Source organism: Sinohyriopsis cumingii, chromosome 3, assembly GCF_028554795.1.
Source record: "Sinohyriopsis cumingii isolate HCF-2022 chromosome 3, ASM2855479v2, whole genome shotgun sequence".
Classification (NCBI taxonomy): domain Eukaryota; kingdom Metazoa; phylum Mollusca; class Bivalvia; order Unionida; family Unionidae; genus Sinohyriopsis; species Sinohyriopsis cumingii.
In genome coordinates, this window is record NC_142963.1 from 11,150,484 (window position 1) to 11,168,556 (window position 18,073).

General features: G+C 34.3%; 1 protein-coding gene across 1 annotated transcript in view; it reads right to left on the reverse strand.

Moving 5' to 3' along the window:
* Positions 1-17,368, reverse strand: part of LOC149802454 (nephrin-like) — a 69,671-nt gene extending 52,303 nt beyond the window's left edge. The window contains exons 1-4 of the mRNA XM_089951512.1: positions 17,059-17,368; positions 10,963-11,093; positions 8,689-8,908; positions 2,345-2,623 (exon numbers count right to left, since the gene is read on the reverse strand). Coding sequence (XP_089807638.1) covers positions 2,345-2,623; positions 8,689-8,908; positions 10,963-11,093; positions 17,059-17,368 — 940 coding nt within the window. The remainder of the gene's footprint in view (positions 1-2,344; positions 2,624-8,688; positions 8,909-10,962; positions 11,094-17,058) is intronic.
* Positions 17,369-18,073: the final 705 nt, after the last annotated feature.

Here is an 18,073-nt window from a genome sequence, read left to right on the forward strand (position 1 = left end):
AGGTAAAAATGTGAAAAAGAACTTATGGTTTTATGAATCAAATCCAAAAATAATCCGAGAATAATCCAAGAATTAAAAAATAGAAGTCCTAGTAATAAAATGTCCTAATAAAACTGAGTTTGAATTCCAATGAAATCCAAAATGGAAGGAGATGACATATGCTGTGGTCAGCATCATACTGATGTTTTTTGTTGAATCAAAGAAAATAATATTCCAGTGTTTTAATTCTTTGTAAATTTTGATAAGAATCAATTTAGAGCACAAATATTTCCAGGGAAAAATAATCTCTCGGAATCCAAATAATTTGAAGAAAACAAAATAATTAGCCCAAAAGAAACTGGTCACAACAGAAAACACATGGACTTCTCTAGTGTTGAGGCAAAGTATGACTATTCTTTCTCAATACATCAATAATAAATCTAGCTACAGCACAAAACAGATGCCCGGATGTGGGTCAATCCTCCGGAAAAACCTAACTGATACATTTTTTGTCACGTACTCCAAGAATGGCCTTGATTTCACTTTATGAATCTTATTCTAAGAAAGAATTAAGAAAAGTTTTTTTCCAAAATTGTTTACTTCAACTCTCACTGATTTCTGAATCAAGGTTATGAACTAGGTCAGCATTAGATACAAAGTTCCTATTATTAGTGTTTACAAAAAACAGTCAGGTCAAACTGAACTGAATTTCATGGAAATCTCAAATCCAGTAAATAAAGTTACATTACAATAGCATGTAATGGAATCTTTTTAAAATTTAAAACTAATAAACAAACAATTAAATTAAATAAAATATAAAATAAGTCAAGTATACATAACACTTTGCTAATCAGCTCAGCCAATCAGATATAAAGATCAACTCATTAATATGCATTGAGCTAGAGCATGATCAAGCTCCTCAGACATCTTGATGATGTAAACCTATAGTAATAATAATAATAATACCAATAATGACCTTATTTAAAGAGGGCAACACAATTAGCTAAGAACTAATCTACCTTGAGGTCATGTATTCCAAGTATGGCCAAGTATAGTGTATGTCTCATGTGCATCAAGAACATGACCTCCAGAATGGTACTAAGCATACGACTGGTGCAGGGCCATATCATAGGCTGACTTGGAAACAGAATACATTTCAGTTTCACTTATAAAGAAATGGTAGCAGAAATTTGCAAATGCATCTGTATACAAACATGCATGGAATACTTGACAATTATCACTTCAAAAATTGCTTCTGGTTACACAAAGAAAGTCAAAATACATGCATTAAAATCTTTTAGCATAGGGTAACTTTAATGTATATTCTAAACTTTGATCAAAACTAAATCAGAAATGGACTCCAGAGAGGTAACAAGCTTAGCCAATTAGATGTAGCTTAGCTATTCAGTTCAACCAATCAGATCCATAACAAACTCGTTAATATGCATAGATAAGATCATATTTTTGAAATTCTCTAATATGTAGATGATATACATAATTTAAGTTTGATAAATCAAAAACATGAAATCCAGAATGGTAGCTAGCACATGTTGATGGAAGGAAAATGGGTCCAGGATCATAACATAAATTCACTTCGAAGATAAATTTATTTGGATTTTAGTAATAAGTACAACTGCAGCAGACAATTGTAGCTGCATATGTATACAAAATTGCATGGAAAGCTTGACAATCATGAATCTTAAGTTCAATTTTACAAATCACTTATCTTTACTGCAAGTGTACATTCCAGATTAAGTCAATTAAGTTGGGAAGAATTTCAGTACAGCTTCAATCTTGAGTCAGTCTTGAGTCTTGGGAAGAAAAAAGTAAACAGCTTGTAAATCCATAAAGATTGCTCACATATAGGAACACAAGTTATATGCAGTTTTTCTCTGTGGAAAAAGATGAATGATATGCAAAAACAAATGTGTGGGCTCGATATGAAAAACAGATGATTTAGTTTGTATGGCATTCTTTGTGTTTGTATGACAGTTTTAAAACACTGGCTATATCATGCTAAGGAAATGTGTGCCAAGTTTGTTTCCCATATACGCACCATTGTAGCTAACCCTGGCTGGCCAAGACAGGTACTGAACCCAAGACCCTTGCATTATGGGTTAGGTTTAACCCTAACCCTAACCCTAACCCTGACTGGCCAAGACAGGTAATGAAACCCAAGACCCTTGCATTATATATCTGATACTCAACCAACTATTCACAACACAGCTTCTGCCCTCCCATGACTAACTTTGACAACTGCTGGGTTGAAGAGTAAATAGGTATGAAGCACTTCTGTATTGAGCTATTAAACCTGCAAATGGATCTGAGGAACAACAAAAATAGCTAGATGGTTTGTTACATTTACCTCCGACATACAGCCTGGCTTTATTGGAATCAATTTTTTTATTTTGGTCAGTGTTGTACACCTGGCAGTAGAATGTCCCATTGTGGTCAGCATCAGTAGGAGTAAAGTTCCAAATGGCTCCACTGTCCTTTGACTGAGATCCTAGATACCAGACAATGACTGCAGGTGGCCTACTTGTCCCTGTTAAACAGGTCATGGTTACTGGTACTCCAGCTGTTACATTCAATATGTCTGTTATGTTCTGGTTGTTCTGTTGTACAACTGCCTCAGTAACCCTAACTGAAAAGATTCTTTAAATAATTCACACTCGCTTATTGTTAAAGTAAATAATAACAATAACATTAACATTACTACTACTACTACTACTACTACTAATAATAATAATAATAATAATAATAATAACAATAATGTGAAGCTATTACATAATCTTTAGAATCTCAGAGCACTTTATAATTTTAGATAGCACATACAAAATATAAAACAAAGAGATTACAAAAACAAACAATTACAAAATAAAAACATGCTGACAATAATTAAGGAAGTATACATTATTAAGTCTTTAAGTTTGTTCTTGCGGTCAAAATAGGTGAATTTTAAGCACACATCTAAACGAGATCACAGTGTCCTTGTGTATAAAATCTATGGGCAATTTATTTCACGTAGTTGGGCCTTGGCACACAAAAGAACATGGTCAATATAACTTTGTTTCCACATTGGAAACAATGAAAATACTAGTGCTGGTAGAGGAGTTTAAGATTCTAAATGAGTTGTACACATGGGGGATGTTAGACAGGTATAACGAACTGGAGCCAGTCCATGAAATGTATCATGTGTTTGGTAGCCAGTAAAGGTTGCAGAGTTGGGGGAGGTGTTCTCCTTCGTAGATTAAGGAACTATGTGGGATGCCATGTTTTGTACCTTTTAAAGGTTTCTGCAGTAGATACTCAGAGGAGTCAGACAGAATTGATCTAAAATAGTCCAGTCTTGAAAGTATTAAGGAGTACACAAGTGTTTTTGTGGCATCTATTGAAAGACAATTGTGAATAAAGTTTGATGCATCTCGGCTCCAGATATGCAACCTTGTGTATGTTCATTACATGTTGGAGTAATGAAAGTGTAGTCTTGAGAGTGACACCTAGGTTTTGTACTGACTGTTCAAACTTAATGTTAGAATTGCTGATACTTTTTGTTTTGATGTAAAGGATGTGAATGAGAAAGTCTTTCTGTGGTAATCAGGATGGCTTGAGTTTTATCATCATTCATTTGCAACTTGTTACATGTAATCCATGACTTCACATCAGAAATGCACCTCTCTACACACTGGATGGTGGCCTCAACTTCAGTTGGTCTGCTAGATTTGTATATTTGAGTGTCATCAGCAGACAGCTGATGAGACACCTGATGTCAGTCCATGACAACTGAAAGCAGCTGAGTGTAGAGAATGAAGAGAATGGGGCTGAAAACAGAGCTTTGTGGAACATCAATTTTTGGATCAACTAGGCTGGAATGTTTCCCTTTTACAGCTGCAATTTGTGTCCTGTTGGCTAAGTAGGACTTGAACAAGGCAATGTGAGGCTGTAACATGAATACCAAATACATGCTAGAGACAGTAAAGTAATACATTATGGTTTATTAAGTGAAATGCCACAGACAATTCAAGGAGGGTGAGGACTGTAATTTTTTCACTATCCAAAGCTGTGAGGTCATTAACTACTCTCAGAAGGACAGTTTCATGGCGGGGGCAATACGCATAATGTATTGCTAAATAGATTTGAATTAGACGAGTTTCAAGCGGGGAGAGAACAAATTTTTCTAAGAATTGTATAAATGAATGTTATGTTAGAAACAGGGCAATAACTCTTTAATACTTTAGGAGCAAGTGTCGGTTTCTTCAGCAGAAGCTCTATAATGAGTTTTGAAAAACGATAAGAATTTCCTGGATGAGACAGATGTGTTGATAACATCAGTTAGTGAAGACAATATTAAAATCAAAGCAGTGGCAAGCAGCAGTGATGTCAGAATCAGATCGAGTTCACATGACTTTGGGGCACTCTTCATCACAACCGTATGTACCAAATAAGTAGAGACAGGTCAAATGCTTTTAAAAGTTGCCACGGATATTTCTGTATCACAAGTGTATGGTGACAATGAGTCAACTGAAATTGTGTTGTCATGCTTATCTCTAATGGACTGAACTTTGCAAACAGGTCTGGAAGGTTGAATGGAGAGAAGATCATTGGAATTGATGTTTATTCCTTGACATTAGCTTGTTTATAATCTTGAAGAGCTCTGTGCAGATGGATCTTTATGTGACTTGAGTAGTTTAGTAGGCTGATTTCACTGCATGGACTACATTTGTGACATTCTTTTAATCAGCTTCATATATCTGCTTATGAATAGTGAGTCTGGTGGAAAGCCAAAGCCTCTCAGTTTTACGGCGGTCTCTTTTAGCAGTTGGACCCTAACAATACTATACCATTGAGAACACTTCTGAATTGATAATCTGCACTTTGTTGTTGGGGCATGTTTGTCAAGTAATAAACACAAGCACTTGTCCAGTTGTAATGCAGTAGATGGTAATGAAGTTGTTAGGTTTGCTTGGATATCATGCACCAGTTGGGATCTATATATTATATTTATTAAACTGTTTTGGCAATATGGATCATTTCAAACTGTTCCTGTTATGGATCGTATATCCCTGGAGATTTCTGTAGGGAACCACAAATTAAGTAATTCCAAAAGTTTATTTTTGTTTGGTTGCAATGCATTTATTCCGTGGTGGTAAATGTCAATTTTGTAACAGATCCATTGCATTCCACTTCCTACAACCAGTATCAGATTAAAATCTTTAATATCAACACAACAAGATTTAGTTTCATAAGTTCATTGAGAGTATGAACATTTTGCCTGCATCACAGTTTTGTTTTGAACATCCTTGCTGATACGCCATGCTTGACACTGAAAGTAGGTTCGAGATGGGGACCTCTTGCATTAGATACAAAGATATTAAATATATGAATTTGTATACCAGTTGTGCAAACAACCGTTCCAGCTGGCGTCTAGCTGTCAGGCAGGGAGTTCAAAACGCAGAGGAAAAGAGAAGAATAAAGCAAGCTGAAAAGAGAGCTAAAAAGAAGGATAAGCAAAAGCGTACTTTGGAGCTATGCCATCGTCTCTCGTAGACGGACGGATGCCAAGAGAGATACCAGGAGGTAATTTCCTATTGTCATATACAGCAGGACAAGCTCTCACATTCAGAATAAGAAACAAATATCTTAGTGGGAATTGATCTTTGAAATCTAAATTAGCTAAAGCCCTTCTTTAATCCCATTTGACCAACTTGACTGTGATTGGTATAAACTTCTGGCAGTTGAGCATTCATGCTTGATCACCATTTCTTTTCACTGTTTGACAAATGAAACTGTAAAAAAGACCTAACTTTCAAATCAAGCTTAGTGAGAGAAACCTTTACTGACTGTCTAACAAAGGAGTACTCTCTAAACTAGACACAGCTGCCTTTGAATTTTACTTTATTCATGTGTTTATTTGACAGTTTAATGGATCAACAATAATATGATATAATGATATCTGAATAATTTTATGACAGATGTCCAATTAGTCCAAGTATGCACTGGTCAAAGCCTTTGAACTGATGGTTATTTTGTCCAGCAAATACAGGTAATAAGAAAAGGAAGCTATATATATATATATATATATATATATATATATATATATATATATATATATATAGATATACCAAAAAGGATTTCGGTATTTGTGCTTAACATGTTTTAAACTAATGAGTATCTAAAATTAATAATCTGTGTGTGTCTGCATAAGCCATCTTGCTCCCATTGAATGGAGACACTATGATTAATGATGCATGTACTAGAGGTTATAACCTGATGGCTAGATTTATCTATTTTGTCGTCTCATCTGGTAAGATATTGGTTTCTAACAATAACATGTCTGTCTGAGCTAGCAATCACACCAAGTATTGCAGGAAGTGGGGTGTTATCTTTTTTTTAAGTCATTTTTGTCTTCTCTGGGGTAGGTTTTTTTTTTTTATGTAGTGAATCTGCTAATACATTGCATAAACTACTTATTACAGATCCTAACTTTGCAAAATTTGTCTTAAATCTTTAAAGTCTATATAAATGCTAAAACTTGTTTGGAGAGACCGTTTTAAGTAGTTCACCTGATTCAATGGTTAACCAGTGTATATACAATCTACTAGAGTGTTTTCTGGTGGAACATAATGAATTAGTTCCCTTTTAATACTCCCTTGCTCTCTGCACTTCTAATATTCTAACTTCTTGACCGATGGAAGTGTTTAGGATGGGTTAGGTACTGATGTTTGCCAGTTGGATTGAAATAATTGTGGCAATTCATGTTTTAGTGTTTGAAATTTCAGTAGTGAATTTTAATAAAAAATGATGAATATTATTGGCTAGTCCTCCATGTTGCCTTTTCACTGCTGACCAACTTGCTTAATATGTCCTTTTATTTTCCATCTTCCAAGCATAAATATAATATTCACTGTAACAAGGAATGCCACAAAAACTCAGGTCATATTTTATTTTTTTCTTGTTTTGATTTTGTTAATATCCACATGCAAGCATTAAGTAGAATTAGTAATTATGATTTACTTTTGTCTAGTCTTTGAAAAGGAATCAGCAGATTCTGAAATTGCCTGGACTGGTTCACAACAGTTTTGTGTCCAGACTGGTTCACACTAATTTTACTGACTTGTTTGTTAGTTTGTATTTCATATACAATTTTTCCTGACCAACTTGATCCAGTGCAATTTGAAAGATTATTTGCTGTGTGATATGTAATTCTTACTTATTATACACCATGCACTGCAACATGTATTTACAGTGTGAATAAACATCCTTTCATTCTGTGTAATATGGTTAGTTTTGTCTTTGTACTAATTTTGTGTCGTTCTGTTTCTCATATTTTATTCTTAACAAAAATATTACATTATGGGGTGAGTGTGTAAGTTTATATTAAATGAAAGAGATTTACGACTGGTAGTTCAAATGCACCATCACAATGTATTTCTGGGTCACCACTACAGTACAAAAAAAATGACAAAATGTCTTATAAGAAAATGTTGCTATAAATAAAACTTTTCAACATTTGGAATTTAATTGTTTCAAACAGACATATTTATGAGAAGAACTATATTTTACAAAGTATTTTTGTTTTTTCTATTTTTTTCTCTAGAGAAATCTCTCTCTCTCTCTCTCTCTCTCTCTCTATATATATATATATATATATATATATATATATTTATAATATAATATAATATAATATAAAATATATAGCTTCAACTGTATATAAAACTCCATCGTAAAATATCTTGTATTTTGCAAATAGTTTCTGGTTATTGATGTTGTTATAGGGTTTAACGCCATTTTTCAGCACACGATAGGCTATACATGGCGGCCAGTATTAATGGTGGAGGAAGAACCCGGGAAAACCCCAGAAAGAATCACCGACCCACGAGAAGCTACTGGCAAGCTTTCTTACATACCCACATTGGCTGAATCCAAGACTGAAACCCATGCAGACAGAGGTGAGATGGCAGAAATCTGTAACAAAGAGCACTTTAGACCACTCGGCCACTCGAGGCCCCTATAGTTTCTGGTAAAGCAGAAACTAAAACACCAAAGATACAAGTAATTCTTATTAAAGAGTCATGCACCACTCTATTTCGAGTTAATTCAATAATTTTGTATCTTGCATATTTTTATACCAAAACCTGATAAAATCATGAGAAGTTGTTACTCTATAACCTGTATAATTCTACGGATGCTGTGCCCATTTTATTGTTTTATCTTGTCTTTTGCAAGTCCTACTTTCTTTATATTGTTCCAGAATTTTAAATAGTTTACATTTTTCAGTTTTAGTTTTTTCTCAGTCTCACAAACCAGTTATTGATTAAGTCTGATGCTATACAAACTAAAGAAGCTGCAGCTAATTTTCAAACACAGCTTCCATGCTTATGCTGATTGAAAAAAGTGTTAGCATTCAAAAGAAGTGACTTTTGGACAGATGGATGGACATGTACATGGACAAATGGTTTGGTTTAGTGCTTTATGGCAGAGAAACATAAGTAGATTATTTAGTGCAATCTGAGTAAAGTGCCTTGCCTAACAACGACAAAAGCTGATCCATGACCCAGTTTGGTCTGATGGCAGGATCCAAACCCACACCCTTTTGATCCAACATACAAATCACTGAGCCAATGTGCCTCCATGGACAAATTGACAGTAAAAATTATTACTCTGAAACAGGACAGGGTTTAAAAAAAATCAATGCAGGAGTCATTTTACCTGCATATCTTATTTGCCTTGACTGTTGAGAATATACATTTCTGGAAACATCTGAATATTCTATACCACAGGAGAGTGTGACATTCTTGTCTATGTTACCCTGCCAAATGGTATAAAGTGGTAGAACAAGACTGCTGGTGTATAACTCCTCTGGTGAAGTACAGTTTCCACCTGTTACCTGTGTCCCTGTATCTTTGTAGAGAGTGTGTGTTGCAAAATCCTGTAAATAGCAAGAATCAGAATACAGTTTAGTATCATAAAGGAATAAAATGGAACCACTAGTAGAAAATGTAATAGCCTACAAATCTGTATACAACATTTATCAATTATTTTATGGATGTACACATAATTATATGCCACCCCCCATTCTATAATATACTTACAATCTGGTATGTTTAAGTTTTGGAACAGAAGAAAAAAATGATATCTTTTACACAGCAATCCAAAACAAAAATAAATGTATGGGTTGGCATGACTTGTTTGTACTATCTTTGGCTGAATCTCTGTTGCCAGGTAGAGGTCATTACAAAGAAAGGTATCACCTGTCCATAAAACAATGTCAGAATGGAAATTTAAAAATGCAACAAGCTTGCACATTTTATACCATACATGAATAGAAATATGAATATCATTAGCATAGTATAATTATTAAGATGCTATTAGTGTTCCCCAATAGAAACCTTTGCTGTCAATTAAGGCAGGTTATAAATTGTGAAAAATTTCCAAAGAATCTATATATGTTTCATTGTCTATATTGTTCTCTTTCACATGATTATCATATGATAACCTTTTATTCTAATATTTAAATTACAGAGATTTTTCAATCATGTCATTTTAAGCCTAATATCTTTCAGAGTTAATAGCTCTAAGCTAACAAGTGACATCAGATGAATAATATAACAGAATAACAAGTGACATCAGATGAATAATATAACAGGATAACAAGTGACATCAGATGAATAATATAACAAGATAACAAGTGGCATCATATTTATGATAAAACAGGTACCAAGTCAGGTTATATTAAGCATACAATAGGGTAACAAGTCAGGTTGTATTAACCATACAACAGGGTAGCAAGTCAGGTTGTATTAACCATACAACAGGGTAGCAAGTCAGGTTGTATTAACCATACAACAGGGTAGCAAGTCAGGTTGTATTAAGCATAAAATTGAGTAAGAAGTAATGGATGAGGAGGAATTTTTGATCAATCATAATACTCTTTACAATGACCGTGTGTTAAAGAATATACACAGCAAACACTTTACAAGCATTATTGCAGAATGGGACAGGATGAACATTCTTAACAACCTGATAGGGGATGATTAAAAAAAGAATATCCTGTAAAAGTGAATTTTCTCATCGGGAGAAAAGTGGAATTCTATTTTAAAATGGAAAAAATATAAATTTAGCATGACCATCAGGTGTCATATGTGCAAAGTAGGATCATGACATAAGAGTGTTAATATGTGCTGGTATTTATTATTTTGCAAAATGCATTTTACAGTCATAAAAACTGCCCCTGGTGGACCTTATTATCTTTATATATATATATATAAAATCAGTCCTACTTTCTGAGTCAGAGCTTTACAGTCCTACCTTGAGACTGTGTTGGGTTTCCTATTTGTCATACTTTCTGACTTGTCATTTGCATTTGTCTGCTTCAGTCTCAGTTTGGATGGTTGCCTGCATGTGTTTTACACGTTTTACACATGTCAAGACCACAGATGGTGTCATTCTGAGAATAGGTACTACCTGTCTTGGTAAAGGACAGAATATACATGTTGAAATCTGATATCTTAATTCTACCAAATTCTATTTTTTTGTTTGTAATTGTATTAAATGCTTAAAGAAAATAGATATGCTTGTTTCTTTGATTCAAATTTTAAATTCCCAGTCATCTTCTATAGGCTCATGAATGGTGCTAGTTTTATGGGGGGGTCATGTGAAATATCCCCCTCTCCTGTTTCAAAATTTTTTCAATATGGCAAAGTCAATTGCAAACTGCGGTATCCCAAGTAGCTCAAGGATCCTGACACCTGAATGTCCCCTTTAAAAAATGGTCCAAATATGTCAAGCTTTATACAAAAATCTTTTTAATTAGTTAAGAATAGCAAATTATTGAAATGCAGAAGGTATAAAAAAGTAACTTTTGGACATGTGCTGCCCTTATTGTGGAAGACTGGATAAAGAAGCATGTCAAATTTGGAGACAATCACTGTGCTCATCTGAAATTCTGGTGAAAGCAATAATGAACTTTGAAGCATCAGTTACCTGGAAGTACCACTTGATAGTCGGGGCAGGATATGTGCATCCATCTGTAAGGCATTGCAGGATAGTTTGAGATTCACTAAGGTCTACTTCTGTTGCTCCTCCTTGAGTAAAGGATAAGCCACTTGGAAATGCTGTATTGAATAGAAAAAAACAAACAACTGGTTAGCAGAAGTTTAATGTTACTGATACATAAATGCTATGGCCTGATATATTCCACAGAAACAAGATTCAACCCAGACACCAAAAATGGATACTAAGACCAACTTAGTACCACAAAACTGGGAGAACACAATTGTCATCCACGTTCTAGTGCTGACAAACCAACATAACTATATATAACTATATATATATATATATATATATATATAGTTGCAATACTTATTTTCCTAAATTCAATTCAAAAGTCATTTATTTTCAAAACAGAACATTCAAATATACATCCCACATTTCACCATGACAATGTCATGTGTGACAATTGTGTTCGACAGAAGGAATTAAACAACTGGCCCTGATGTTGTTCACCTAGCTTATGATGCAAGTTTCTGGAGCACTGAAAGAACATAATTTATGTAATGTTGTTGTTGTTGTAGGGTTTAACACCATTTTTCAGCACATGATAGGCTATACATGGTTTCTGGTTATTGATGTTGTTATAGGGTTTAACGCCATTTTTCAGCACATGATAGGCTATACATGGTGGTCAGTATTAATGGGGGAGAAAGAACCTGGGAAAAACCCCAAAAGAACCACTGACCCACGAGAAGCTACTGGCAAGCTTTCTTACATACCCACATTGGCCGAATCCAAGACTTGAACCCATGCAGACAGAGGTGAGATAACAGTGATCCATAACGGAGAGCACTTTAGACCACTCAGCCACTCAGGGTCCCCCATAATTTATGTAAACTATCTCAAAACCTTTATAATCTCACAAAGATTATATATATTTCCCTACTGACTGTAACAAATTGTTTCCAAAGGTAAAAATTATTATTACACATAGCTCTATTTCACAGTCTAATTCACCAAGTTTATCAAAATCAAATGAAAAAAAAATGGTCTCCAGAGAAGTGACAAGTTAAGTGAGTCAGATCAATTACCAGTACATTAAATGCTGGCTGTGATGATATAAGTTCAGTTATCAAGTCTGAATAAAATGGAATCTAATTCAGTCTCCAGATTGGTAATAATCTAAGTCAGTAAAATATATGATTACTTGATTAATAATATCTTTATTTAAAGAGCGAGGCTCAGTTAGTTGAGACCTTTTATTATCTCTCTCCCTCCCTCTCTCTCTCTCTCTCTCTCTCTCTCTCTTGAAAACAATATATCTCTATTGACATTACTAAATTACATTCTGAAAGGAGGTGGATTCAACTGCATAAATAGATTATTACTGGATCCATGTAATAACTGATTTTTCTGTAAATGACTTTAAGCAAATATCATGTGTAGTGTTGACAATCTCAGTCCATGAGATACAAGATCATCTCATTAACTTATTATCAAGATCATCCAAGACCTTGATTGTGTATTAAAAGCTTGATCAAGTTGGATCTGAATTATGGTTTCAACCTTATTAATAGCAGTATGTGTGGATTTCACTCATTATCAAGTATGTTTGCGATCATGAAATAATATGCCCATCTTCCAATACTGATCAAAATTTTATCAGGTAAATTGAGAAGTGTAAAAATCTCTGCAGTTCAGATGCAAGATCATGTCACTAGTGCGTAAGAAAGATAAAAACACATGTTCCACGTTTGATCAAACTCAAACCAGAAATAGTCCTCCAGGGTGGAAACATGCCAACCTCATTACCATGCATGGTATTTAGTAAAGTGTTCTAATACTGACTGGAGGATGGCTTCTCAACCTTTTGGGAAAAGATAATTGGGCCAAATGTATAAATGCCATCACTTTGGTGCAAATAATAATGATGAGGTGATGATGAATTGCCTTGTAAGAGGGTTAGGTTAGGTTTTTGTGTTAGGGTTAGGGTTAGAATGCAAGCAGACATGGGTCCTAATTGTGGTAGTCAAAAATGTAAAATATAGTCCACCCAATTATGATAGTCAAAAAATTACCCAACCGTGTTGGTGAATATTGCTGAAAACAAATCACCCTTCAACACAAAGGGAGGTATCTGGGTTAGGGTTAGGGTTAGGGTTTCCTGTTCTGATCTTGTCAGCAACCCTATCTTGATGAAGAGTGATAAAAGGAAGTTCTTAATTGAATTTGACAGTCCTTTTGGTGGCCCCACATGGCCAAGGACTGTCCAGGGACTAATGTTGCTGATCCTACATATTGTTAGAGGCTACTGAAGGAATAAGGTCACTAAATAATGTCTCTGCATCTAGGTATCATTCAGCAAGACCTTTGATAAACCCAAGGCAAAATCCATATGGATATGAGGAAAATCCACAGAAAGTAATATTTAAATCAATAGCATGTGTCTTGATGTATTGGTGACATCATCCAATAGTCCTGATGTATTGGTGACATCATCCAATAGTCCTGATGTATTGGTGACATCATCCAATAGTCTCTGTAAAGTGTACAGAAAGAAAGATGTCCGCAAAATGTTCAGCAAGGAAGATAGCATGCAATGATTGAGTTTAAGAACTTCAAGAAACATATTGGAGATATGGGTTCCCATCTGAAAGCACCCAAATCCAGTGCAGGAGGTATGAGGAGTCAAGTGGAGGAATGAACCCTGAAACTGGATGCAAAAACCAAGGAACAAAGTGTAGAAGAGATTACAGACCATTGCTTCTTCACTGGCCTCAAGTCAACTCTGTGATAAAACCTTGACCATCACTTATTGCACGATGAACTGCCCATTTTATAATGTGTCCCCATGTGCCTCTCCAAACTGGATAGTCTCCAGTTTGGTTGGTGTTTTTGCATAAAACATTTTCAAACACCCTAAATGTTTCACAAAATGGATTTATTCTAATTAAGGACATGATCTCTCATAGCTGTCATTATATTCGAAGAAAATGGATTTAAAAAAATATAAATAAAAGAAGTGATAATATTGACTTTACTTGCACTTAACATAATTAAACTAAAATAAATATTAATTTTATAACTGAACATATGCAAAAGGTATTCAGGTTCAAATGTTTGATTGTATTTGAGTTCCAATCAAATGGTTCACTTCATTTCAGGAAAAGTAGTGATCAGATTTTTAAGATGGTTGCTGTGGTAAATATAATGGATGCCAGGTATGCATCATTTTTATTTGGGAACAACAAGATATCTAAAGAGGTCTTTTATCAAAAATCTCATGTTAAGAGGACTAACAATGCTGAGATTTTCAAGACGGCTGTCATGGTGGCCATGCTGGATCTCCCAGCAATACCATTTTCATTTAGGACCAGACAAATCGTATGGCAGTCATCCAAGTAGTTAAGGATGAGTAGTGTTAACAAATGTGTGCCAACAAAGAGATGACAGACAAAAGATGGATGATGGAGGACAGGCCAATAACATAAGCTCTTATTGTCTATGACTAGTATAGACAATAACACTTTACTTACACTTTATCTGGTAACTTATTGTCTATGACTAGTATAGACAATAACACTTTATTTACACTTTATTTGGTAACTTATTGTCTATGACTCATATAGACAATAAGACTTTATTTACACTTTATCTGATAACTTATTGTCTATGACTAGTATAGACAATAAGACTTTATTTACACTTTATCTGGTAACTTATTGTCTATGACTACTATAGACAATAAGACTTTATTTACACTTTATCTGGTAACTTATTGTCTATGACTACTATAGACAATAACACTTTACTTACACTTTATCTGGCAACTTATTGTCTATGACTAGTATAGACAATAACACTTTATTTACACTTTATTTGGTAACTTATTGTCTCTGACTAGTATAGACAATAAGACTTTATTTACACTTTATCTGGTAACTTATTGTCTATGACTAGTATAGACAATAAGACTTTATTTACACTTTATCTGGTAACTTATTGTCTATGACTACTATAGACAATAACACTTTATTTACAATTTATCTGTTAACTTATTCAGTCAATGGTTATTGTCCCTGTGTAAAACCAAAAGAATAGTAATGCACATCATATAACAAGTTAAAAGTAATTACAGTATATTTATTTAACATGTTTTATGTATCATACATACCTATGTCTACTATAATTTATTATTTAGACCTACATGTCACGATCTCATGCACTTCATTCAACAAGTAGTAGTAGTAATTACTATTTTTTTTAAAATGAATTAAGCATTACAATACTGAATTCTGTTATAATCATTATTCTTTAACAAAAACTAAATTCACACGCAAATCCTGCGGCATTACAGGCAGATTACTTGTTTAATACAGTTATAGTCTGTACCACCAGAAGTTCCCATTCTGTCAATCAAAGACACACCTTTGTATAGAACTTACATTTTTATTGGCTTGGAACGACATAAATCCTAATCTAGGGTGTGGATAGACATACATTATCAAAAAACCTTAAATGGATGCCAAAGTGACTGCTACGGTGACCTTCAGTTAGGAGATGGGATGGAGCTGGAAGGGGAGTGGAGGGGCTAAATAAAAACTAACAAATCCAATATATTTAAAAGCACTTACATGAAATGCCAGTATACATTTAATTGTAATGGCCACTGCACTACAGTCAAACCTGTTTTAATGCTCACCTTTACTCAGCAGTCACCTGTTCATAATAGCTAACATAATATCCTCTCTGGCAAATTTTCTATATACATGTCCCATATGTAATGGTCACTTGCCTTCTGTGTGTATGTATGGTCACTCACCCTCTGTAAGTATGTAATAGTCACTCAACTTCTGTATGTGTGTCATGGTCACTCACCTTCAGCCTGTAATGGTCAGTTGCCTTCTGTAATCAGTGGCCATGTCTTTACTAACCAAACAATGGTTTCTCCCTGTCTTAATCAGTTCCTGGTGCGTATCTACCATGACCACTCATTCTATGCAGACTTAATTGTTGCTTCATGCAGAAGATATTGTTTAAGTAAAGGAATATCAATGTGATTTGATGTGTATACATTTCTTTTCTTGCTTGTACTCCATACTCCAGTCACTCTAACAGTGAAACTCAAAGGTGTCTATTTCAAATTCAAAAGTGAGCAACTTTTATCGATAGGGTATACAGTTAAAACGAGTCATATGCTGGATGGTTGGGAAAAGTAACTGTGTTATTAGAACAAAAATGGAAGTCGCCCTTTGTGCCAGTGTGACAGCTATAGTTCAATATCTTCATCCATTTGCCTGTGAATTAAACATATCTCTCAATTTAAAAAATATTGTCTTTGACAATAGATATAAGTTACACCCCGTTTCAATAGTGTGAGGGGTCATTCAATATTCAAAACATGTCTGTAAAGGCAGGTGAAGTTTCAGTTCATGGGTCACAGCAAACAACCACATACTTCTTCTGATATTCTATTCATTTCAGGCTTCTCACAAAAGATGTCTTTTGATCTTGGGGAGCTGAGCAACTAATCCAGATATAATTTTTAAAGTGTAAACAGCTGTATCCATGCCACATTTTGTCAGCCAATATCAAGTCATTGATAATTTAGTTAAAAGGATGGATTAAAGTCCATAACACAAATCTGGGAAAGAACAATGTATGCACATATTTAATTATTTTATTGAATGGTGTAATTAAAACAATCATGACAATGTTACTTAAAACAGGATATATCATATCAGTGTGTTAGTATCTAAAGTAGTATAAACCGTTGAAAGAAAAATTGTCCTGAAACAATCTGGATGAAATACTGTCCCAACCCCCAACCCCAGAGTTATATCCAAATTATTATACTGTTATCCACACTGAAATAAGGATTCCCTTGAAAAGAGCAAGAGGAGCTGGATTACAAATTCAATCCATAAGCATGAATGAGGAAGCCATTTTAAATTATCATTGCCTTGTCTTTAAAACACATGAAGATAACAATGTACGTGCTCTATAAAAATACTCAGCATCAGTGAGATATGACAACTACAAATTTGCAAGTTTCTTCAGAAAACTGCATACAACAGAATTACTTACAATAAACCTCAAGGGTGATGTTTTGGCTCACCCCTGCTGAACATGTCCATAAACCTTCATCTCTTGTTCTATTCAGGGATGATATTGTCACTTCTGCTTTGTCGTTATCAGCAGTGAATGTATAACCATTCTGAGGGTCTGCATTCGGAAGACATCTCTGGTAGTTGCAAGTTGCCTTGTAAAGTCCCTTATGGTACCAACTCCTGCTTGTTTCAACCGAATAGCATGATAGTGTGGCTCTTGTGTTAACTTCTGGCAAAGATGGGCTGATGAGAAGTATACCTGTAACTACAAATATATTGCAATGCATCAATAACTGAGAAGATATTTATACCAAAAGAATATTATGTGACACTTATATTATAAAGGATTTGTTATTTTTAAATATGAATACTGATAATATTGACAGTATATTTTTACAGCTTACATGCATCTTCATTCCAATTCCCAGAATGTTCATTGACAGCAATCTGATAAAGAAACTAACAATTTTAATTCAGTGTTTTTGAAAACACAAATACGAATGCCTTTCCAAATGTACTTTCATGGTAAACATAAGCTATAGACTTCCAAATATGTCATTAGTTTTGGAAATAGTAGGTCACATGATGGCTGTAATAAACTAGAGTCCCTTGAAGGGGACTGATGCTCTACTTTTAAAAGAATTTCAAAGAAAATTCAAGACCATTTCTTCTTTTTAACTGCTGAGTGTTGAAACCATTTTTGATATTCTTCAACTATAACATTTTGAAATTAGTTACTGTGGTGGTCACACTGGATGTAACAGTGAAACTATTTTCATTTAGCTCAAACTATGGTCATTATTGGAAACTTTCTAGTGAAAACCCCCATATTTATATGACCAACCATTCTGGAGTAATGAGATTTACCATTTCCACTTAAAACCAACTAAAAGTCACAGCAATGGTTAAAAAACTATTGCTGATATAACCATCGATTTGAGAGGAAAAGTAATAAAAAGATTTTGAAATCTTGATCTTAGATTGACATCATT